This window comes from Mesoplodon densirostris, chromosome 14 (assembly GCF_025265405.1).
Source record: "Mesoplodon densirostris isolate mMesDen1 chromosome 14, mMesDen1 primary haplotype, whole genome shotgun sequence".
NCBI lineage: Eukaryota > Metazoa > Chordata > Mammalia > Artiodactyla > Ziphiidae > Mesoplodon > Mesoplodon densirostris.
In genome coordinates, this window is record NC_082674.1 from 19,095,741 (window position 1) to 19,120,684 (window position 24,944).

At 39.9% G+C, this 24,944-nt stretch overlaps 1 protein-coding gene across 8 annotated transcripts in view; it reads right to left on the reverse strand.

Annotated features, from left to right (window-relative positions):
* ITSN2 (intersectin 2) overlaps positions 1 to 24,944 on the reverse strand; it is a 165,188-nt gene that overhangs the window by 26,430 nt on the left and 113,814 nt on the right. For 7 of the 8 annotated variants that reach the window (XM_060116785.1, XM_060116782.1, XM_060116780.1 and 4 more), the window contains 4 exons: positions 20,116 to 20,161; positions 19,914 to 20,035; positions 18,096 to 18,192; positions 17,480 to 17,671 (listed from right to left, as the gene is read on the reverse strand). In XM_060116785.1, coding sequence (XP_059972768.1) covers positions 17,480 to 17,671; positions 18,096 to 18,192; positions 19,914 to 20,035; positions 20,116 to 20,161 — 457 coding nt within the window. Of the gene's footprint in view, positions 1 to 13,427; positions 15,780 to 17,479; positions 17,672 to 18,095; positions 18,193 to 19,913; positions 20,036 to 20,115; positions 20,162 to 24,944 lie in introns of those variants that run through there. The other variant, XM_060116787.1, reaches the window with a different exon arrangement.

Here is a 24,944-nt window from a genome sequence, read left to right on the forward strand (position 1 = left end):
AAGGGACAACATGAGGCGGTAGCAGTGCATGTCCGAAGCGGGAGAGACGGGGAGGCAACACCAAGGTCTGGGGGGCGGAGGACGCAGGAGCAGGGCCGGCCCTGCGGGACCTCCGCAGCCCGCAGTGTTCGGACCGAGGCAGACGCCCTGCACGGGGACAAAGGCACCGAGCCACAGAGGCGGAAAACGCCAGGATCAGACTGGCCTTTTAAGGGGGGGGTTCTCTTTCTGTTTTTGATTTTTTTATGTATTTTGTATAGATTTGGACTTTCATGAGAGTCCTCACGAAGACAGCGGTTCTATTTTCTGCACATGCTGCCGACAGCTTTAAAAAAAATTACTCCCACAGTCAAACAAAAATTGAATAAGGCGGGCCTCCCTGGTGGCGCAAGTGGTTGAGAGTCCGCCTGCCGATGCAGGGGATACGGGTTCGTGCCCCGGTCTGGGAGGATCCCATATGCCGCGGAGCGGCTGGGCCCGTGGGCCATGGCCGCTGAGCCTGCGCGTCCGGAGCCTGCGCGTCCGGAGCCTGTGCTCCGCAACGGGGGAGGCCACAACAGTGAGAGGCCCGCATACAGCAAAAAAAAAAAAAAAAAAAAAAAAAAAAAATTGAATAAGGCAAAAGTCACGTTTGGTGCTACCAAGATGAAATCGCAGTGCCACTCATGTTCAGACTTATCCAGCTTTTCTGGGGACTGTGTTCCATCCTGTTCTGCCAAGGAGACCTGCAGGAATGAGCGAGAGCTAGGGATGAGCAAGGCTAACACAGGTCCCTGCCTGACCCGGCTATGTGCAGCCAGGAGGCTGGATGCCAAGGCCGACGCCTGATGACGGGGAATGTTGCTGATCACGTCGCCATCCAGCTGACGCTGGTGGAGCAATCGCAACAGTCTCTAGGGTCGCCCCGCCTCTTTGCTAGCGGTTTACAGATCTCGGTTCTTCACATTCTGCCACATCCACGTATTATCTCTACTATTATTTGTGTAATATTTTTGTTCATATTTGAGCTAAATGTCTAGGAAATCATGGGTTTCATGTGATGGTTATGTTTCTTCTAATAGTCACTACCATAAACATATAACCATTAAAATAATTCGAGTCCTCCTGGGCACTATTTTGTGGGCCATTGTGCTGTGCACCACCAGGATATCACACTTTGGGAATCGATTGATGTTAAAACCCACAAGCATTGGCCTATCTATTCAGTATCTTGGGATAACAGGAAAAGTCTCAGGTAGTTGATCGTTTCTAAGGCTGGGACGTACATGACATTAGCTTCATCGGGATGAATGTGGGACAATCCTTGTACTCCAACCCTAGCTGACACCTCTGCATTTCATGACAATGGTTCTTAAGTTTTTATTCTCCAAGTTTCCAACCTGACCCCTACCCCCCTTTCAGATGCTCTCACCTCTGACATCAGGGGGAAAAAAATCAAGGCATGATTGCTGCCCCTCCTACTTCCAGCCCCACCTTCCTGCTCACTCATGCCTGTACTTCCTTCCCGTGGCTGGGGGTGAGGGGCCCCTACTTCTTCTAAAGCCAGCATCCCTAACGCGCCCCCTCCTGCAGGACCCTTCCCTGCCCCTCACACCTCCATCTTCAGTCTTCACCGGTCCCTCTAGTCTATGAACATGGTTGTGTCCCTCCTACCACAATATTGAAAACAAACAAGCACCCTTCCCGCAACCCTGCTCCCTCCACAAACACCTGTCTCTAGCCTCACTGTCAAATGTCTGACAGTAGAGGGGCCTGACACGCATGCCCCCCGCCCCCAGCTCTCTCTGTCACTTCTCCAACTTAAGGTACTCTGGTTTCTCTCCCACCACTCCACTGACACTGCTCTTGTGAAGGTAATGATGACCTTGAGCATCGCCCAATGCAGAGACCCCCTTGGGAGCTGGCGTCCTCCTGCACCTGCCCAGAGCCCTGACACCTGTGATGAGCTGCTGCTTCCAACACTCGAGTCTCTCCCTCAGCCTCTGTCACTCTCCTCTTCCTGGTGTTTCCTTCTGCATTTCTGCCTCTGCCTGCCTCCAGGCTCTCTGGTTCCCCCAATCCAGCAAATACTAAAATGTGTTCCTGGCATTCCTGACCTGCAAGGTCAAACGAATCTGGCTTTGCATTTCTCTGCTAGGGTCACAAGGCACATCCGCGTACTATGCTCTGAGAAACCCTGCTCTAAAGAAACATTTAATTTGAGTGAACCCAGAGTTCCCAACACTTATTTGACCATAGAACCCTCTGTTTTGAGGGGAGAGTGAATCTTTTGAGAACTGAGGAATTAGGGTTTGTGGACAGAATACACCCCTCTGCCATCCTCTACACCTGCACTGTCCGATACAGTAGCCATTAGCAACATGTGACTACTAAGCACCTGAACCACGGCCAGTCCAAACAGAGAAGAGCTGTAAGTATAAAATATACACCGGAGGGCCTCCCTGGTGGCGCAGTGGTTGAGAGTCCGCCTGCCGATGCAGGGGATACGGGTTCGTGCCCCGGTCTGGGAGGATCCCATATGCCGCGGAGCGGCTGGGCCCGTGAGCCATGGCCGCTGGGCCTGCGCATCCGGAGCCTGTGCTCCGCAACGGGAGAGGCCACAACAGTGAGAGGCCCACATACCGCAAAAAAAAGAAAAAATATATATATATATACACCGGATTTCAAAGACCCAGTAGAAACACCCTAGAATGTAAAATAATGCATCAGTACAAAAATTATTATACCGATTACACACTGAAATGATATTTTGGATAATGCTGGGTTAAGTAAAATAATTATTAAAATTAATTCCATCTCTTTCTTTTTACTTTTTAAAATGTAGCTGCTGGAAAATTTTAAATTACATATGGGCTTGTATTTGTGACTTACATTATATTTATATTGAACAGCTCAAGCCAGCCTCTACATTTTTTATCATGTTCTTTCCCTGACAGAATGTTCAATGACTTCTGTTTTTTGCAGAATGAAGTCCTAGCTCGGGGGGAGCACAGGGCTCCGGAGTCTCCGTAATCCAGCAGCAGCCTGCCTCTGACCATGCAGCCCACCTTCTATCCACCCTGGCCTGGGCTCAGTCCTCAGGATGTGCTGTACCAACGGTCCACGGCCTGGCTGTTTCCACTCCTGTTGTTGCCTCTGTCCACGGCCCTTTGCTGCACAGAAGCCATCTCACTACCCCTTCAGGGTGCAGCTCACATGATCCTACTCTGGGGAAACCTTTTCCATCCCCGTCCCCAGACTGCCTCTCCTTCGTGTTTTCATGGTACTGGCTTGCATCTATATTTTAAATACTTCCCACAAGGTAACGTGTATTGTAGTTCTCCTGTATATCGTCACTATGTCCTTCTGTCCCAGTGGAGGTGAGGGACTGTGTCTAACACAGTCTGTAATATCACGCTTAGCAATGTTTTGACCACCGAGGTCAGGAGATACTTGTCGAGCGGAAGACTGTTGTGTCGTCCCCAGACCCATGTCTCATCTTTCCTCTGCTCTGTTCCACACGGCAAGGAGGCCAACCTCTAAGGCCGCTTTTGTCAGCTCTGTTCTTAGCTGACTTCTGCCTGGGTTTGGCTAATGAGAGGAGACTGAAGACTACAGGGTGGACTAGGGAAAGAGTCCTCCTGCCAGAAGGGTGAGGGGACAAGAAAGCATTTAGTCCCTGCTGAGAAGTGCTGGGGCTGCATCTCACATAAACTTGGAGTTCAAGAACTCCTCAGCTGATGAATTAACACAAAAATTGGTCCCTGGCTGGTGAGAACTTCAGGGTGCTTGGCCAAAGAAAATGTACAACTGGTCTGGAGGGTCACTCTCACGACCCTGGTTCCACAGGATTTACAGAGAAAAACTAAGTCTCGCTAAAGATGAGTTCAAGGTAAAAAATGACAAAAAACAAGGAACAATCCACCATTCATAAAAAAACTGAGGATTAGAGCCAAAGGAGATGTAAAATATATATGTTTAAAATAACTCGAGACATATATGAAGGATTTGAAACCCTAATTAGAGTCTAAAAAACCCAACAGGAAGATCTGAAACAGAAACAAATAAAAAGGTAAACATTATCAAGGAAATAATAAATTAATAGATGAGGCAGCAGATCAAGCACAATGGAGGAAACAATTAGTAAATCTGAAAACAGAGCTGAAGAAGTTACTTAGGACGTAGCCCAGGAGACAAAAAGATGGAAAACATAAAATGAAAGCTAAAAGACATGGAGGATGGAATGACAAGGCCCAACATGAATGAATGAATGAATGAATGACCTAAAAGAAAAAAAGGAAAGGGCTGCAAAAAACTATACAAATGCAAAATATAAAAGAGCAGTGGGGGAGGATTCATTAGCAACAGACAAACGAGGCTTCCAAGGATCTGTATAAGATGACATCACAAAAACTCATGGAAATATAATAACTCTTATTTGCAACTAATGGGAGAGCCTCAAAGTGTGAAATAAAAAACTGATAGAATTACCTCCCTGATAAATTGGGAGACTGGGATTGACATATACACGCTACTACATATAAAATAGATAACAATAAGAACCTGCTGTATAGCACAGGGAACTCTACTCAATACTCTGTAATGACCTATATGGGAAAATAATCTAAAAAAGAGTGGATATATGTATATGTATAACTGATTCACTTTACTGTACACCTGAAGCTAACACAACAGGTGGATTGACACTTTCCTTCTTCTTACACCTCACATTCAACCCCCCTGTGGCTCTATCTTCACAATAGATAATAGTGGTCCATCATCTGACCACTTCTTACCTCATCCACCACTGTCATTCTGATCCAAGCCACTGCCATCTTTTGCCTGGATTGCTGAACCAACCTCCTAACAGGTCTCTTTGCTCTGACCCCTGCCCCCCAACCTCCAGTTTAATCTAGCAAGCCAGAGCTATCCTATTAAAACATAGCAGATCCTGTCACTCCTTTGATCAAAACCCTTCAATGGGTCCTTCTCACTCTGAGCAAAAGCCAAATTTCTCACAATCAGCCCACAAGAACCTAGACGGCCTCCCCCGTCTCCGCAGACACCTCTCTGTCCTCATTTCCTCGTCCTCTTGCTCCTCCCTTGTTCCAGCCACACCGGCCTCTGTGCTGTTCCTCAAGCGTTACAGGCATGCTCCTTGCATGTGCTGTTCCCTCTGCCTAGAATGATCTTCCAGGTATCCACATGGCTTCCTCCAGATAGCCAGCACATCTTTCAAGTCTTTGCTCACACAGTCACCATTTCAGAGAAGCTTTATCTGAGTAACCTGTTTAAAACTGAAATCCCTCTGGATCCACCTCTCCCCACCCATCACTCCCTTTCCCTAACCTGCTTTATTTTTCTAAGATAAGACATACTCCTTTGTTTTGTTTGTTTTCTGTCTTACCCTACTCAAATGTCAGCTCCCAGAGGGCAGGAATTTTTGTACATTTTATAATCTGCTATGACTGACACATAATAGGTTTTCAACAAGTATTTACAGAATGTGATACGAAGACACGCTCTGAGATAGTACACTGATATTAACTACAGGCAGTCAGAGAGAAGGATGAAAACTTCCTGGGAAGTTCCTTCTGGTGGACAGGAAGGACGGAAAAGCAGGGAAAATGAGAGATCAGGGCTACTACCAGGTCAAAGTTCCCAGAGGAATCATTAGCGGTAGGTTGGGCCACAAGACCCCCGACACTTGTATTTAGGATGTGGAGACTGAGAGGCAAAACATGAATAATGAATAAGGGTTATGAAAACTGTGTCCCACTACAGCTGGGAACCACCGTTCTAAATTACAGTGCAAGCAAGCAAACAAGATAGCTTAGAAAGGAGGAGAAAGATCTGCGAAGATTCCAAAAAGTGAAGGACAAAAGGCAAGTTGTGATGACTGATACAAAGAGGGCTTGTTCAGATTATGTCATAAAGTCCCAGAATAGTCCTTGCCCATTCTGAGGAGACCAACGCCTCTGAACAATGCTATTCTCTGTGTGCCCAAAATTAAGAGCCAAAGTATCACATAATGGCTTTCAGTCTCACTGTGTTTAAGCTCAGTGAAAAGATGAGATTTTAACAGTAAATCCAGACGACTCAACTGCACGCATTTTCTGAAGGCTGCCTTTAATACTCAAGTTTTATCAGGGCACTGGAAATTACTGGGTATCTTATTTTGTAAGAGAATAGCCTTTTATCTGCTTGGCAAATATTTATTGAGTGCAAACTGTGTACCAGGTAGCATCATGAAGCCATACATATTTGTGGTTTCGTTTTTGGAAATTTAAATAATTCTTGAACAAGTTTTTGTGTCTTTTTTGATGCCTGTCAAGTTCTATGTCATCAGGTATTAGGTTGCTTGTTTAAGCACAAAAAGGGCTATTTGTGTTATAAAATTGGGCTGTTTGTGTGATTCTAATGCTGCAGACCATCAGAAAGCAAAACATTTGACTATCAGAAAACAGACACATTCTAGAACTTACAAAAGCAGCTCTGTTGATAAATGCAAGTGGATTTGCATTTATCAAAAAAAATTTTTTTTATTTTTATTTTTGAATCTACGGTAAAATGCTATAAGCCTAAAGACAGCAAAGACTCCCCCAATAAAATGTGGTATATCTAAACAATGGAATATTATTTGGCCATAAAAAGCAATGCAATACCGACATGTGCTACAGCATTATGTACCTTGAAAAGATTATGCTAAGTGAAATAAGCCAATCACAACAAGCGTCAAAAGTGCAGATTTTGGCCTCAGAAAGCAATTAATTCAAGCTGATTTTTGCATCACCTTCTAGTCTGCCAGACTTGACCCTGTATCACTGACTCAACTATTAATGTGCTATTCAGAATATAGAATATTACGAAGAGATGTCATGAAACAGTAGTTTCTTCATGTTCACCCAGCACAGAACTTCTTTCTAACAATACTAATAACCAACATGTGTGTCACAATTTACAACCTCTGATCAATTCTCTGATTAACAAATATAACTTTGACTCCTACTGTATAAATACATGGAGAATCTGAGGCTTTGGTGGTTAAGTAACTTACTGTAGAATTTAGAGCTACTAAATACCTAAATCTAGGTCTCTTGATTCAAGTCTTACACTTTGAAATGCCAGGCCACTTTAAATGATGCTTACACTGCAATCTTAGTTGAGGTGAAACTCTGACAGCAGCGTGTACAAACCTAACCTGGTCTTATGCTTGTTGAACTGAATTCTAGAGGAAAATATGTTTTAGTATAAATACTTGGAATGCCAAAGAGCTCAAAGTACTGAAAACCAACAGGGCCCTTATTCGCCTTTAACTCTTTTTTGTGTCTACGTAACATAATTGGTCCCTTTACATACCCTTCTACTTGGTTGTATATGCAGTTAACAGCTTGTATCTAACAGCTTATTTCAAATAGACTGTACCCTTCAGTACTCTGTATCAGTACGCCCATTACCACAGTACTGACCAGGGGCAACAGGGGTTTCATATGCACATATGTTTTTTTCTTGGTATTACTAAGCAGACTGCTACGCCTCTACTTTACCCAATGGTATGATTATACAACCCATATTTTCCAACTTGTTTATGACTACATAATACTGTGCCCAAACTGCTGAGTCTAGTACACACTAATTCTATGGCACTGCCTGACTCTGATTTCGTGGTGGTTAACAGATGAGCACTGGTGACACAGGGATCCCAGTAGCAGGTCCTCCCAGTACCTCGAAATGTAACTTGACCAGCCTGAATTCATTTAAAGAATGAATTAGGTAATTCTCTTTACTCTCTTCTCACCTATATCTTGGAATTTAATGATGATTGTTCTAATTCTGTGATCTGAAGTAACAGCAACTCCAAGTTAGTGAGAGGTGGCTAAGAGCACCAGCTTTGGAGTCAGATGCTGACTCAAGTTTTAACTCCATCACTTACTAACCCAGACACACACCCAAAATGTTTAGTCCATCACTTAGGACACAGCAAATGCTTGGTAAATGTTCACTGTAATTTCTAGTATCTATGTGTTAGACACTGAACTGGTGTTTCATAAATCCCTTAAGTCTCATCTGTAATACAGGTATTACTATCTTCATTATACAGATGAGGCTAAGGCTCCTAGGGGTGAGCTCATAGAGTCATGATCCAAAGCAGCCCTCCCACTACACTTCCCATTACACTCATTTTATCACTCTTTGATTTTATCACTGATTCTGCCTTTGACAACAGCATTAAGACATTTCTCTTAAGCACATCTTTCATAATTTGTTGTTCTCATTTAAAATAAAGTTTTAAAAGTGATTATGAAGATACTTTACTCAATTTAAAAATGGGCAAAGGGGACTTCCCTGGTGGTGCAGTGGTTAAGAATCCACCTGCCAATGCAGGGGACATGGGTTCGAGCCCTGGTCCGGGAAGATCCCACATGCCACGGAGCAACTAAGCCCATGCGCCACAACTACTGAGCCTGTGCTCTAGAGCCTGCGAGCCACAACTACTAAAGCCCGCATGCCTAGAGCCTGTTCTCTGCAAGAGAAGCCACCACAATGAGAAGCCTGCACACCACGAGTAGCCCCCGCTCGCTGCAACTAGAGAAAGCCCGTGCACAGCAACAAAGACCCAATGCAGCCAAAAATAAATAAATAGATAGATAAATAAATAAATAATGGGCAAAGGATCTGAACACACATTTCTCCAAAAAAGACATAAACATGGCCAACGGCTTTTCAACATCATTAGTCATGGAGGAGGTGCAATTCAAAACCATGAGATGTCACTTCATACCTACAAGGAAGGCTTTAATAAAATGCCAAATAATAACAAGCATCAGTGAAAATGTGGAGAAACAGAAACCCTTGTACGCTGCTGGTGGGAATATAAAATGGTACAGCCACTTTGGAAAACAGTCTGGCAGTTCCCCCAAAAGTCAAACCATTTGACCCAGCAATTTCACTCCTTAGGTATATACCCAAGAAAGAGGATGATGTATGTCCATGCAAAAACTTGTATGCAAATGTACATAGCAGCATTATTCATAATAGCCAAAAAGTAAAAACCCGAATGTCCATCAATTAACATATGGATAAATAAAATGTGGTATATCTAAACAATGGAATATTATTTGGCCATAAAAAGCAATGCAATACCGAAATGTGCTACAGCATTATGTACCTTGAAAAGATTATGCTAAGTGAAATAAGCCAATCACAAAAATCCCACACATTTTATGGTTCCACTTATATATGTCCAGAGTAGGCAAATATATGGAGCCAGAACACAGCTTAGCTGTGGCTGCAGGGCAGGCAGGGTACACAGGAAGATGCGAGGGTGATAACTAATGGGTTCTGGGTTTCCTTTTTTTTTTTTTTTTTTTTTTTTTTTTGCGATACACAGGCCTCTCACTGCTGTGGCCTCTTCCGCTGTGGAGCACAGGCTCCGGACGCGCAGGCCCAGCGGCCACGGCTCACAGGCCCAGCCGCTACGTGGCACGTGGGATCCTCCCGGACCGGGGCACGAACCCGTGACCCCTGCACCTGCAGGCGGATTCCCAACCACTGCGTCACCAGGGAAGCCCCCTGGGTTTCCTTTTGAGGTGATGAAAATGTCCTATAATTGACTGTGGTAATGGTTGCATAACTCTGTGAATATACCACTGAATTGGTATAGTTGGGGGAACTGTATGGAATGTAAATTATATCTCAATAAAGCTGTTACCAAAAAAGTGATTATGTTCAGCTTTAGCCTTCTAGATGTTATTCTTAGAGATTCTTATCCTTGCTTGTTAAATTCAGTCCTTGCCTCCTCATCTCTTCTGATTTTTCTTCTTGCCTTTTCATCGGTTCAGGTGGTGGTTATACTTCAGGAACTTCCTTATTATGAAAATGGTGGCAATATTAGCACCCTAGTGTAGAGGTTAAGAGCATGGACTCTGGAGTCGGACCACTTGGGTTTGAACCCAGCTCTACCAATGACAATCTATGTAACCTTGAACAAGTTATTTAACTTCTGTGTTTTCATTTCCATGCCTGTAAAAAGAAAATAGTTATGAGGTAATACATTTGAGGGCCTTAGAAAGGTGCCTAGACTAATAAGTACTCAATAAAGAGCACTGGGACTTCCCTGGTGGTCCAGTGGTAAAGAATCCGCCTTACAATGCAGGGGATGCGGGTTTGACCCCTGGTCAGGGAACTAAGATCTCACATGCCACGGGGCACCTAAGCCCACGCACCACAACTACTGAGCTTGTGCACCTCAACTAGAGAGCCTGTGTACCGCAAACTACAGAGCCATTGTGCTCTGGAGCCCACGCGTCCTGGAGCCTGCATGCCACAACTAGAGAGGAAAAACCTGCACCCCACAACTAGAGAGAAGCCTGCACGCCACAACGAAAGGTCCCGCCTGCCTCAACGAATATTCTGTATGCCGCAGCTAAGACCTGACACAGCCAAAAATAAATGAAATAAATAAACAAACAAACAAACAAATAAATAAATCTTTAAAAAAAGAGCACTTTTCCTCTTTTCTTTTTACTGGTATGAGCAACGGTTATATAGCTAGAACTTCATTACTTTATAAAAATGGTAGCAATATTAGCACAACAATCTCTTTATTTCCCCAGAACCTTTGTTTCCTCTTCATGGGTTCCTTTCACTACCCAACCCTTAACTGCTGATACCCTCAAAGGTCTGATTTTTACCCCGAGTCATCTCATTTACTTTCAGTGGCTCAAAAACTATCAATAGGCATTCATGCCACCAGCTGATGTATATCTGATGCTGTATATCTTAATTATATCTCACTACCTGCTGGACAATTCTATCTGGATGTTCCACAGGTACTTTGTAGTCAAAACCAAACTCATCTTCTTCCCCCAGCTCCGATTCTTTACTGTAGCTGGTGGCACCATGATTCCGCCCTGTCACCAAGATACAAACCTGGGAGTCAAAGTGACCTTCCACCTGACCATGCATCCCATCAATCCCCAACTCCTGCCAAGGTTCCCTCAGAAACAAGTCTTGACTCAGTTTCATGACTTTTTCTCCACCTTGGCTTCATATCAGAATCACCTGAGGAGTTCTTAAAAATCCCCACGCCCAGGCCCCCACCACAGGCCATTTAAATCGGGACTCAGGCATCAATAGCTAGTTAAAGGTCCCCAGGTGATTCCAGTGAGCAGCCAAGCTAGGAATCTCTGGTTTAGCCCTCGGTCTGCTCTCAAGCGTCAGCATTCAGTGTTGCTGGCTTTCCACTTCCACTCCAGCAATAATGAACTCCTTATAAACGCACCTCTCCTCCTCCGCCCGGCTGCTGCTTGTCTCCATCACACTCTCCACCATCCCACCCTCCAATCTGGCTTACTCCTACTGATCTTATGACTCTGGTAGTTGCCTCCTCCAGGAAGTCCTCTCTAATTCACCAATCTATGGTTGAGTTAGGTATTCCTCCTCTGTACTCTCTTGGTGCCCAGTAATATCTAATATCTAATATCTAATGGTTGAGTTAGGTATTCCTCCTCTGTACTCTCTTGGTGCCCAGTAATATCTAATATCAGTGTGCTTTAGCAGGCTGTTTTATACTTATCTGTGTACGTGCCTGATCCCCTCACAGAGTTAGGCACTACCTGAGACCAGGATCACCTGGCACTCATTTGCATATTCTCAGCACCTAGTACTCTGCATTTGCTTATGCAAATACTCAACATATGTTAATTGAATGACTTTCCAGAGATGAGGAAAGATTTTGGAAAGAGATTGTTGATGTCAGACATTGATGGATGGGCTGGATTTTGATCAATGTTTTTTTTCACTCAAGGTGAAACCACCAACTTGATTATTTAACTGTAAAACTCTGCTTAACTCTGGTACCCCGCAAGCAACCACTTCAGTTTCTTTCACTGCATACAGACTCTTATTTTGTACTAAAAATATCTTAGTCTACATTTGCAGTGAGTATTGTAAATTCCTTCCAATCTTTTTGGAGAAAAAGTTGGAATAAAAATTATAAATAACATAGTAGTCTATTATTATCCTAGATTATATTTTCTTTTACTTTCAAATCAAAATTTCTTTTGCTTTTGAGATACATATGCTTATCTTGGATCAAAATCTCAATCTTTACCACTTAAAATTTTCTTTTGTCCCCCTACTATAAAACAATTTGCTGGTCTGGACCCAGAGACTATGTTAAGGAAAAAGAGACATTCCAAAGAAATTCAACCAGGACTACATATAAACAATTAGTTTAAAGGATGCTTCAAAAGAAATACACAATACAAGTAATGTAGTTTGTGTCCTTTTAATAAACACACTTGCATAGTTATATTACAATTTTGTAAAAATAAAAACGGATGACCTCATGCCAAGCGTTTCCAGCATTTGCACAATCTCAAGACCTTTAATACTATAGTTTTCAAGACGCACGAAATAAAAATTTAAGGCAAAAAAACAGCACTTTGCAACAATTTAATAATTTATTACATTACAGTAGCATCACAGCAGCATCCAATAATGCCACTTCAGGCAAAAGTCTCTCAGTATTTCCATTATAGATTCTATTTACAAGAACTTATAACCTGATAAAATTCATCCTAAGAAAACTTGGCAAATAAAGCTTTGGACTGAAATTGGCATTTCTTTCTCTACTTTTCCTTCCCCCAGTGCCTTTATTTTAAACTATCAGTATTCATATTATATTTTAAAACACTAAAATAGCAGTTACCTTGTTTTAATAGTTGTATTATTTTAAAATGATTCCTTAGGATAAAGTTTTAGAGGAAACTATACAACAGGTAGGGTTGATTTAGATTTTCAAGTTTTCTAAAAAAATCAGCTTTGGTCTTAGAACTGATTTTTTCATTGCTGAAAAACCCATCAGGTTTAATCATATATGTGATTAAAATGATTAGCACATATTGCAATTTTTAAGTAAATTTTAAAAATGATTAGCACATATTGCAATTTTTAAATAAATTTTCATTCTTTACCTCCTACAGGGTTCAGATTTGTTCATTCTAAAATTTTATTTTCCTGATAAACTCCTTCCAATGTTGCTTTCTAAGTAAATGGAAAGCTGCCTCTTATACTGAATGAGAACAAATATGTGGCTGAATATGAGGTATTGCAAAGGACTGCATGCTCTTTTAAGAAGGACAAGTTATTATTATATGTCATACCATTTCCTTTGCTTTTAGTTTCTTCTCAAATATATGACAAAATACCTAAACAAAGAGGGGTATTTCTGTAAATACAGTAAATTTATTTCCTAGACACTCAGCTTAAATATGCCATTATGTGATTTAGTCCATAGGTACCTGATGAATATATTATTTGCAAACTGATTTACAGATACTAAGCTCTACCTGAATGTCATTCTTAATAATCTATATTTATCAGTGTAAAAGTGAAGCAATTTGAGCTACAAAAATACTTTTGAAATAATTTATCAGCGTATTAAATAAACCCAAATTCAAAATTATAAGGAGAAAATGTTATACCAAATCATGTGACTAATTAAGTGGTCTAATTTCTAACCTCAGGGTTTAAAATGGATTTAAAGTAACTGCCCTTAATTTGAACCCAACTAATGGTTGCAAAAGCAAAAAGTTCAGAAAATAAAAGGCAAGACCAAGTAAACTGTACAATTTAGAAGATCAGCTGAATTCACAAGGACTCAGTCTTTACACTCTACCCTTTAGTGACTGCAGGCAAATCTGTTATGCCACCTGTAAAATGGTATTATTGCTTTCCTATATGTCATATTTTATAAAAGTATCATGATACGGCTTCCCTGGCGGCGCAGTGGTTGAGAGTCCGCCTGCCGATGCAGGGGACACGGGTTCATGCCCCGGTCCGGGAAGATCCCACATGCCGCGGAGCGGCTGGGCCCATGAGCCATGGCCGCTGGGCCTGTGCGTCCAGAGCCTGTGCTCCGCAATGGGAGAGGCCGCGACAGTGAGAGGCCCGCATACCGCAAAAAAAAAAAAAAAAAGTATCATGATGATGCCAAATGCTAAAAGTTGAGGTGGTCTAATAACTAGAAATCCCTGCCTCAGGGAGCACACATACATATCACCATACATCCCAATGATGTGAAGTATTTTGGAACACAGACATTTGAACTTTGTGACGTTCTAACTAAACTGTTGATTCTTTCTCAAGTGTTGTAAAGTTATGATTTAGGCAATGTACGACTAAAATCATTCATTTATAATGAATAGGCTCATTTACACAAATATTGCACAAATATGCCTGTAACTTAAAACTCAGATATATAAAAACATATTTCACTCTTCTTAAAGAACTGTGTGAGGAAATAAGACTCTGTGATTGTATGTACACTTTTCCTGATAATACTTGGACATTCATAAACAGTAGATTGCACTGCAGTTTGTAAACATTTTAAATTGCATAAACTTCTCATTGATTTTCAAATATAGTTTAATACTGACCACTAAAACTCCCTTTTGTTTCAGCTAAGTACTCTCACGTTTATTAGTTTATAATAATGTTTATTATCTTTAAAGTTTTCCATTCAAGGAAAAGAAGTAAAATCCTATGCCAAAGTAGCCAATGTGGTTGAAGAATAGATAGTAGCCAGAGAATTCTGAATGGTAAAATCAACCCTCTAGCCACAAAGCAGCTTCATGGACATAGAGGAATGCCAGCTCTCACACATCTTTCCTTCACTGAATTCATTCTCAACTAGACAGAGACTGTCTGCCTACTTCATGGGCATTTAAATTCTTCAAGGATTCCTTATGATCTTTACTAAATACATTAAGAAGAGTGTCAACCAATGTCCCTTTGTGACCTGGGACAAGTAGTCACCTAATTAAAATAGATAACATGAATTTTGACTTCAAAATGTACAGATATAAATGCTCTAAGGAAGGGAAGGTTTCATATCTCATGGTCAATGAAGGGAGCCTTTCATTCCTCAAAAATAATCCATTTTTAGCTCATTAGTAAAGAAGTAACAACTGACCGCTGCAGCACATGAAGCTTCTTCATGAGCCCAGACCACAGAGATCCCAAGCGAACTCCCATGTACAGGACTCATTCTTGGGCAGCCGGAACAGATAAAACATACCCTGCTCTGCACATAGTGCTGGGGCAGGCCACTTTCCTCTTCTGTGAGATAAGAAAAGTTCCCTCAAAGTGTTATTGCTCCCACCCCAAAATACACAGAAAATAGAGAGAAGGATATTTCCAATCCTTGGCCTTTAAACAAATTTAAATATTGGTACTCATAGTGGCATATTAGAAAGTAATAAACAGTGCATACTGAGGGACAAATCACATATTGAACCAATTAAGAGCTCACTGTGATTAGGATTAGATCAAACATAATAGCAAAACATAAGCAATTCTGAATTCTGTAATGAATATACATGTTGCAATAACATTAGAAAAGCATGGCAGCCCATTCCAAACCAGCGAGAAAAGTTTGTGCAAATAGTGGGTCTTTGTGTGTTTGAACTCCCACCATGTAAGGGCAAACTCAACATGCATGCTAATGACCTACAATTACCAAATTAAAAAAGAAGAAAACTGCTAAAGGATGCCAGAGTGAACAGCAGGGAAAGCCACACAAAGACCCACTATCCTTTAACTTGTTACAAGTAAATTTTAACTGTAAATTAGAAACACGAAGAGATAATCACAAGTGGCTCTAACATTCGAACGAAGTTAACGAATTGTGTAGGAGATATTTGACCAGGGCTGCCTGCCCTGCCTCCACGCTAGAGTCAAACTTGGATAGTGGGTCTCTGGGGTGCTTTCACACTGGAAGACAACATTGGGTCCTATAAAAAGAAAAATGAGGAATAAAATGAACATAAAGTAAATCAAGTGGGTGAGAAAAAATTCTACTGATTACATGCCACATCAACAAATTTGAACTATTAAAATTCTCAACCTTTAGAAAACATCCTAACTACATAATAAAATGCAAGTAATATTTATAAGGGCTACAGAAACACAAATGATAGTCTAAAACTTAAGCAGTTTTCACTGACTCATACACTCCTGGCTGTTCTTCCTTTAGAACAGCTTTTATCTGTTCTTTGTATTCCTTATTATATACGACTTAATTGGAAAAAAGTTCCGCCACTGAAAAACAAGATAAACAACAACAAAACCTTTGGAAAACTATCACTTTACATTGTAGACACTATAAAAGCCAAATGTACTGACAAACCAGAATGCCTCCAGGGATCACTTAGTCAAAGATCTTCCAGACCCAGTAGGTTTGAAAAGTACCTTCCTCTCTCAGGTCCAGGAAAGACACCTCAGGTATTTCTAATTAATCAGATAAACTGGCAAGCACTGAAAACTGCCAAACCATCAGCAGAGTTTAAAAATGGTCATTCATTTAGGTAATCCAAGTTGTTATAATTTTCTTTACTACCTCTCCTAAAACCCTGAGATACTTTTAGGAATATTCAAACCATAAAAAACTGGACTCCACCTCCAAATTGGGAAATTCAGTTGCTTTATCTAAAGAAAAGTCTTCTCCCAAAATCCGAACGATCTTATAAGCTCTAAAGTGAAAATAATGCACTAATATTTTAAAATTATATAGTACAAAGTAAATTCACAATACTTGCACTGAATCATAAACACATCTCAGCTTTTTACCATTTATATGTTCTTAGAAGCTAAGTTAAAACGAAAGGCTAAAGCTTTTAGATAATTTCACAAGAATGAGAAAAATATAAATCATGACATATTTTATTTAAGAAGACAAAAAAATCAAAAGGGTGGGGAAAAGTGACATCTATTTTATAAAAGTAAAAAATATTTCCAAGTACTGTTTATTCTCTAATTATTAATGCTATGTTTATTCTCAAATATAAGAAAGGCTAGGTAACTACCAAGAGATAATTTTATGTAATACCAAATCTCATACATTGAGATCTGGACCCTTGTTGTAAAAGTAGTGAAATAGATCTTAATTCATATATCTCTTGCAGTATGAGTTATCTACCTAAAAAAATCACCTAATGAGTTTTGCAAGCACTTTATTTATAAAATAAATTTTATCATTTTCTTTTAAATTTTCTCCTAACCTGGATGATATGTAAAAATGTGGGAAATAAATGAGAAGGTTGCAAAATTAATAGCACCTGTGCACTAAAAGGGTCATTTTGAATAGGTAAATAGGGTAATTGCCAGCTACTCTTTATTAAGCTGAAAAAGGCTGGTGTAAAGGGAAGTTGCAGTATAGACTGTTATCATACCAAAGAACCCATGAGAGAATTAGAACTTTTTTCAGATAAAATCTAATAGTAGGGTCTGAAGCTAGGAAAAAAGTATTTGAAAAAAAATAAGTATAACTTCTAAACTTGTGAAAGTTTCCTGTTATATTTTCTTACTTTAAACGTTAATATAACATTTGCTAAGAGTGCTAAGTTTAAGATCTGATTCAGAGCAGTAATGAATGCAATGTTGCACATTAAAGCTTATGCACTAGTTAAGAAGTAAATAATTTGATATTACTCACACTGCTGACTTGGATCCGTGTCTGTCGTCATCTTAACATAATTTGAAGGAAAGAGACCAGTCACCCCATTGATTTCTCCTTGCCACCAGTCAGGATCATCTTTGTTCAAAACATTAATAAGTTGCCCCTTGGAGAAGTTTAGCTCATCCTCATTATTTGCTATATAGTCATACATGGCGATCACCTGACACACTACCAGAAAAAGAACAACAAAGTAACAAACAAAATAATTATTCCTACAAGGATCATATGTTAAAGTACAGCTAAAATTTCCCTTTAGCTGTTTTCTCCCACCCTCCTTCCCCCATTCCCTGTTTTACAAAAACAAGAATTTCCCAAATGCAGTTAGAAATCCAAGCAGCTGGTTTGCTTTAAAGTATGATGGTATAGCAATTAAAATATTTCAAGGAGTGAGGTAGTTCAAGTATCACCGAACAGTTGGCTGTTTCTACACAGAACTTTTTAGAAAGGAAGTTCTCATTGAAATATTACTTTTAGGCAGAGGTAAGGAAAGAAAAAATTCTAAAATATTTTTCAAAGAATCAGCTAATCTAAGAAGGGCTAAGTTTTAACAAAACTTCTCTAAGATGAAATACAAGTTAACCCATTTCCATACCAGGATGAAAGGCAGGTGTAGTTCTTTCACTACTTGGACCCAAAAGTTTAACATGGCTGGCAGGGAACCATCCCTTCTGTCGCTTTTTTCCTCTGGCCTATAAAATTAGCAAAAAGAATATAAAAGATGAGACTAAAGACAATTATTGAGACATAAACTAAAAATGAGAAAAACCCTGGCTGTGTAGTAAAGAATTTAAACTTGCCCAAAGAGAGGTCTGGTCTTTGCCTTTGGCTTCTGGAAGGTAATAAGGTCATCTCTAAACCTCTGGAAGGTCTTGACTGTTAAGAGTGTCTCACTTTATGTGGGGGCCTTAACCATGCCAGATAGCCTAATGATGTGATTTATGGTGGGCCCTCTGGGTCATAGTATGAACTCAACCTCTGGAGGGACTGGAGACTGAGTTCAGCCATGTGGGCAGTCAACTGTGTCTACGTGATGGGGCCCCAGTAAACACTCTGGAAACCAAGGCTCAAGTGAGCTGCTTTGCTTGGCAATACTCCATGGCTATTGTTGCCAGGAGATTTAATGATGTCCATGACTCCATGGGCAGAGGACAACTGGAAGCTCTGTGTTTGGAATCCTCCTGAACTCTGCCCCATACATCTCTTCCCTTGGCTAATTTTAATCTAAATCCTTTTGCTGTAATAATCCATAACCATGAATATAACAGCCTTCTGTGAGCCCTTATGGCGAATTACTGAACTCGGGAGTGGTCTTGGGGACCTCCAAACTTATGACTGGTGTTAGAAGTGAGGGTGTCTTGTGAACACCTGAATTCTGCATCGGCCTTCCAAGTCAGTATTAAACAACTGGAAGATTCAATATGCATCTCAACACTATTTGTAGAAGTCTATTTGGAGATCTTTCAGGCTCAAATTTCTCTGCATATTCCACATAAATAACATTTATAAACTAAAAAAACCTTTCTAATGTTCTCCTAATAAGTTCAAGTCAACACTTAATGATATAGCTCACAGTAAATACCTCTTGGGGCTTTGTTAATAATTAATCAGGAGATCATAAACAAAATTTGTGGAAAGCCACATCTCCCACTTAGTTGGGTCAATCTTCAAAGTAAATCAGAAGGTGAAATTTCAGGGGGTTAGTCAAGAAGATACTGAATTTTCAACCTCTACTTTTCTTTAGAAAGTGTAAGACCCTGATTTGCAAGAATGATGCTAAGTTAATCCTACATATTACAATCATATATCAATTTCATGTAAAAATCCAGCTCTTACACCTGTCATCATCTTTTAATCCTAAAATGCTTTTTAGTTTTAACTAGTAAGGAAATTTTAGGAATGAGAAAAAACTCTTCTTTCTGTATCAAAACATGCAATTACTATCTCTGTTAACATTTTATGAAAAAAACAGGCTCATTTACTCCTGCAGTTCCTTTCCTTGCACTGCTGTTTCAAAAACATAAGACTATGGGGGCAGGGGGGACTGTCCAGTGAATAGTATTTTCTTAGCACTCAGCCTGGAAGTTATACCGCAAGCCTGGGGTTATCCCAGGCAAAGATGATGCTAAGCTTTCCTTTAAGAAAGTGTCCTGTGGTTTATTAAAACAGCTATTATTGGAAAACAATTATGTCTTTAGGGAAATTACTCTTCCTATTGTTACTTGTAACATCAACTGTTTAAAAATAAACAGGCAAAAGACAAGAGAGAAACATAAGATACTAAAATGGTAATAATGACTACCTCCAAGTGGTATGATTATAGGTGATCTAAAATTTTTATGAACCTTATTTTTCTAATGAGTATGCATTACTTTTATAATAAAGTTAATAAACGTTATTTAAAGGTTATTACCTGTAACTCCCCTTGCCACCAGCCACTTGTATTTTTCTTTAGAATTAATATTAACTGTCCTGGTCCAAGGCTAAGCTGTTCAGAACCAGAAGCCACATATGCTGAAGTTACTTGAGCAATCTCTGAAAAGAAGAAAAATAAGAAACTGAATTCAAGACTATTAAATACTTTAGTAGTTTTCCAGCTTCATTACTATACATACCAGGTTTCTTGTTTGATGCTCCAGATTTGCTAGCACTCCCAAAATCCTGTAAGGAAAAGATATACTGTTTTATTATTTTCCAACAATCTAGATGTAAAAGTACAAAGGCTATTAGGAACTAGAGACTTCTATTCCCAGGGTCCTTGTTTCTTTCAAGTAAGAGCAAAATAATGATTAATCTTACATTAATCAAATAAATTAAGAATCCAACACTTATGGGGAGATCTGGTTCTGACAGAATACATTATATACAAGTAGCTGATGTTGGCATCCACTGACTCAACAGGAATAGCTCATTTTCTGAATCTTTCCTGAATATTAAACGTAAACACAAATACGTTTCATTTATCAATGGGGTTAGAATCAATGTCTACCACATAAAACAAATGTGCTCTGGGTATGTTAAGGCATATGTGAGTTTAGCTCCTGCTGCATACAAGGTAATGTTATTTTAAATTTTTTGCCATGTTCCTCCTGAACTTGACCTAAGAACAAAAAATGCATACCCCAGCAACTATGACCTGTTTGACTTTATAGGATGAGCAAGACAAGGGAAGCGGTTAAATTTCTTTTTCTCTTAGTGAACACAGCTGTAGTAAAAGCACCCAAGCAGAGTTGATGGTAGTCAACAGCTAACATTTTTTGAGTACTTACTATGTAACAGGTAGTGTTGCAAGAATTTTACATATATTCACTTAGTTAATTTTTGCAATAACAGTATTAAGTAATTATGATTATCAACCCCATATTACAGAGAAGGAAAGTGAAACACAGAAAGGTGAAGTAACTTATCCAAGGTCACCTAGCCTCTAAGTGGCAGAGCCAGAAGGCAAACTAAGCAGTCTGTGGTTCTCAATGGGTGGTTTGTGGATCCCTGGGGGCAGTCCTTCTAGCCCCTTTCAGGGGTCTGGAAGATAAAAACTATTTTCATAACAGTACTAAGACATTATTATTTGCCTCTTTTGCTGTATTGACAGTTACACTGGTGGGTAAAATTGCTGATGTCTTAGCACAAATCACAGCAGTGGTGCCAAATAATACTAGTAGTCGTAATACTCGTCACAGCCACGTGCTCAAAGGAAAACAAGGCCAGTTTCACTTAAGCATGTCCTTGATCAAGCAGTAAACATTTTACTAAGTCCTAATCCTCAGATACACATCTTTTAAAGAGGCTGGGTGACTAAATGAAGTGCCCAAAGCATTTCTGCTGCACACTAAGTACAAGGGTTGTCTCACGGAAAAGCCTTAGGTGATTAAATTGTGTCCTAAACTAGGTTTCTCATGGAACAGCGTTTTTATTTGAAAAAATGACTAATGACAAATGACTCAGACTTGAGATTTGGCAGACATTTGCTCAAAGATGAATAAAGTAAGCCTGTCCCTTCAAGTTAAAGAGCTGACAGGATTTTTGCCAACAATAAAACTCAAGCTTTCAAGGGAAAACTAAAATTTGGGAAAACTGGTATCTACCACCATGAGCTTGACAGCTTCAAAGTACTTAAAGGACTTTTCTATGTTAACAAATGTGATTTACTTTTTATTGAAGTATGGTGGATTTACAATGTTGTGTTCATTTCTGTTGTATAGCAAAGTGATTCAGTTATACATATATATTCTTTTTTTTAACATTCTTTTCCATTATGGTTTATCATAGGATTTTTAAAAAATTAATTAATTAATTTTATTTATTTATTTGGCTGCATTGGGTCTTCCTTGCTGCACGCAGGCTTTCTCTAGTGGCGGCAAGCAGGGCCTACTCTTTGTCTAGGCGTGCGGGCTTCAGTAGTTGTGGCTCTCAGGCTCTAGAGCACAGGCTTAGTAGTCGTGGTGCACGGGCTTAGTTGCTCCGTGGCACGTGGGATCCTCCCGGACCAGGGCTCGAACCCGTGTCCCTTGCATTGGCAGGTGGATTCTTAACCACTGTGCCACCAGGGAAGTCCCTATCATAGGATATTGAATATAGTTCCCTGTGCTATAGAGTAGGACCTTGTTATGTATCCACTCCTATATACAGTAGCTTACATCTGCTAACCCCATCCTCCCAACTCCAACCCTCCCGCAACCCCCTCACCTTTGGCAACCACAAGTCTGTTCCCTATGTCCGTGAGTCTGTTTCTGTTTCATAGATAGGTTCATTTGTGTTATATTTTAGATTCCACATATAAGTGATACCATATGGTATTTATCTTTCTCTTTCTGACTTACTTCACTTAGTATGATAATCTCTAGTTGCATCCATGTTGCTGCAAATGGCATTATTCCGTTCTTTTTTTATGACTGAGTAGAATTCCATTCCATACATACATACATATATATATATATATGTATATATGTATATATGCCACATCTTTTTTATCCATTCATCTGTTGATGGACATTTACGTTGCTGCCATGTCTTACCCATTGTGAACAGTGCTGCTATGAACACAAGGGTGCACGTATCTTTTTTCTTTTAATTTTTATTGGAGTATAGTTGATTTACAATGTTGTGTTAGTTTCTGCTGTACAGCAAAGTGAATCAGCTATACATATACATACATGCATTCTTTTTTACATTCTTTTCCCATATAGGTCATTACAGAGTATTGAGTAGAGTCCCCTGTTCCCAGTAGGTCCTTATTAGTTATCTGTTTTATATATAGTAGTGTGTATATGTCAATCCCAATCTCCCAATTTATCCCTCCCCCTGCATGTATCTTTTTGAATTACAGTTTTGTCTGGATATATGCCCAGGAGTGGGATTGCAGAATCATATGGTAATTCGATTTTTAGTTTTCTGAGGAACCTCCCCATACTGTTCTCCATAGTGGCTGAATCAATTTACATTCCCACCAACAGTGTAGGAGGGTTCCATTTTCTCCACACCCTCTTCAGAATTTGTTACCTTTAGACTTTTTAATGATGGCCATTCTGACCAGTGTAAAGTGGTACCTCACTGCAGTTCTGATTTGCATTTCTTTAATAATCAGCAATGTTGAGCATGTTTTCATGTGTGTATTGGCCATCTGTATTTCTTCTTTGGAGAAATGTCTATTTAAGTCTTCTGCCCATTTTTTGATTGAGTTGTTTGTTTTTTGTTGTTGTTGAGTTGTATGAGCTGCTTGTATATATTGGAAACTAAGCCCTTTTCTGTTGAATTGTTTGCAAATATTTTCTGCCATTCTGTAGGTTGTCTTTTCATTTTGTTTATGGTTTCCTTGCTGTGCAAAAGCTTGTAAGGTTGCTTAGGTCCCATTTGTTTATTTTTGTTTTTATTTTTATTGCCTTGGGAGACTGACCTAAGAAAACATTGGTACGATCAATGTCAGAGAATGTTTTGCCTATGATCTCTTCAAGAAGTTTTATGGTGTCATGTCTTATGTTTCAGTCTTTAGGCCACAAATGTGATTTTCTTAATATTATATGATGAAATGTAGCAATATGGGGAATATTTGCATACTTCAGTGATTCAGTATTTCCCAAATGACCAATGAATGGTGTTATCATATTCAGTGTGCAAAACAGACTGGTGAATCTAATGTTACAATAAGAAATGTTCACTGATATGGCTTCAGATTCCATGTTGCAACTAACCTACAACAATTTAGCACTTCTCAAGTTTTGATGTAGTAATATCGAAGAAGAGTATCTGCAGATATCTGCAAATGTTATTAATATATTTGTTTCCTCTCATATCTGTGTGAGGGTGAATTTTCTTCATATACTTCAACCAAAAGAATATACCATTCTTTTCACTATACTTTTTTGGGGAGAGAGGAATACATAGTTGTTTTTCATTAAAAGCATGTTATTTGGGGCTTCCCTGCTGGTGCAGTGGATAAGAATCTGCCTGCCAATGAAGGGGACGTGGATTTGATCCCTAGTCCAGGAAGATCTCACATGCCTCGGAGCAAGTAAGCCCGTGCACCACAACTATTCAGCCTGCACTCGAGAGCCCATGAGCCACAACTACTGAAGCCTGTGTGCCTAGAGCCTGTGCTCTGCAACAAGAGAAGCCACCACAATGAGAAGACCACACACCGCAAACGAAGAGTAGCCACCACTCGCCACAACTAGAGAAGGCCCACGTGCAGCAACGAAGACCCAACACAGCCATAAATAAATAAATAAATAAAATAAAATAAAATGAAGACAATCCTGCAGCCTGTGGAACAAAAACCAAATTCACAGAAAGACAGACAAGATGAAAAGGCAGAGGGCTGTATTCCAGATGGAGGAACAAGATAAAACCCTAGAAAAACAACTAAATGAACTGGAGATAGGCAACCTTCCAGAAAAAGAATTCAGAATAATGATAGTGAAGATGATCCAGGACCTCGGAAAAAGAATGGAGGCAAAGATCGAGAAGATGCAAGAAATGTTTAACAAAGACCTAGAAGAATTAAAGAACAAACAAACAGAGATGAACAATACAAATGAAAAGAAAACTACACTAGAAGGAATCAAAAGCAGAAAACTGAGGCAGAAGAACGGATAAGTGACCTGGAAGACAGAATGGTGGAATTCACTGCTGCTGAACAGAATAAAGAAAAAAGAATGAAAAGAAATGAAGACAGCCTAAGAGACCTCTGGGACAACATTAAATGCAACAATATTCGCATTATATGGGGCCCAGAAGGAGAAGAGAGAGAGAAAGGACCCAAGAAAACATCTGAAGAGATTACAGTAAAAAACTTCCCTAACATGGGAAAGGAAATAGCCACCCAAGTCCAGGAAGCACAGAGAGTCCCATACAGGATAAACCCAAGGAGAAACACGCCGAGACACGCAGTAATCAAACTGGCAAAGATTAAAGACAAAGAAAAATTATTGAAAGCAGCAAGGGAAAA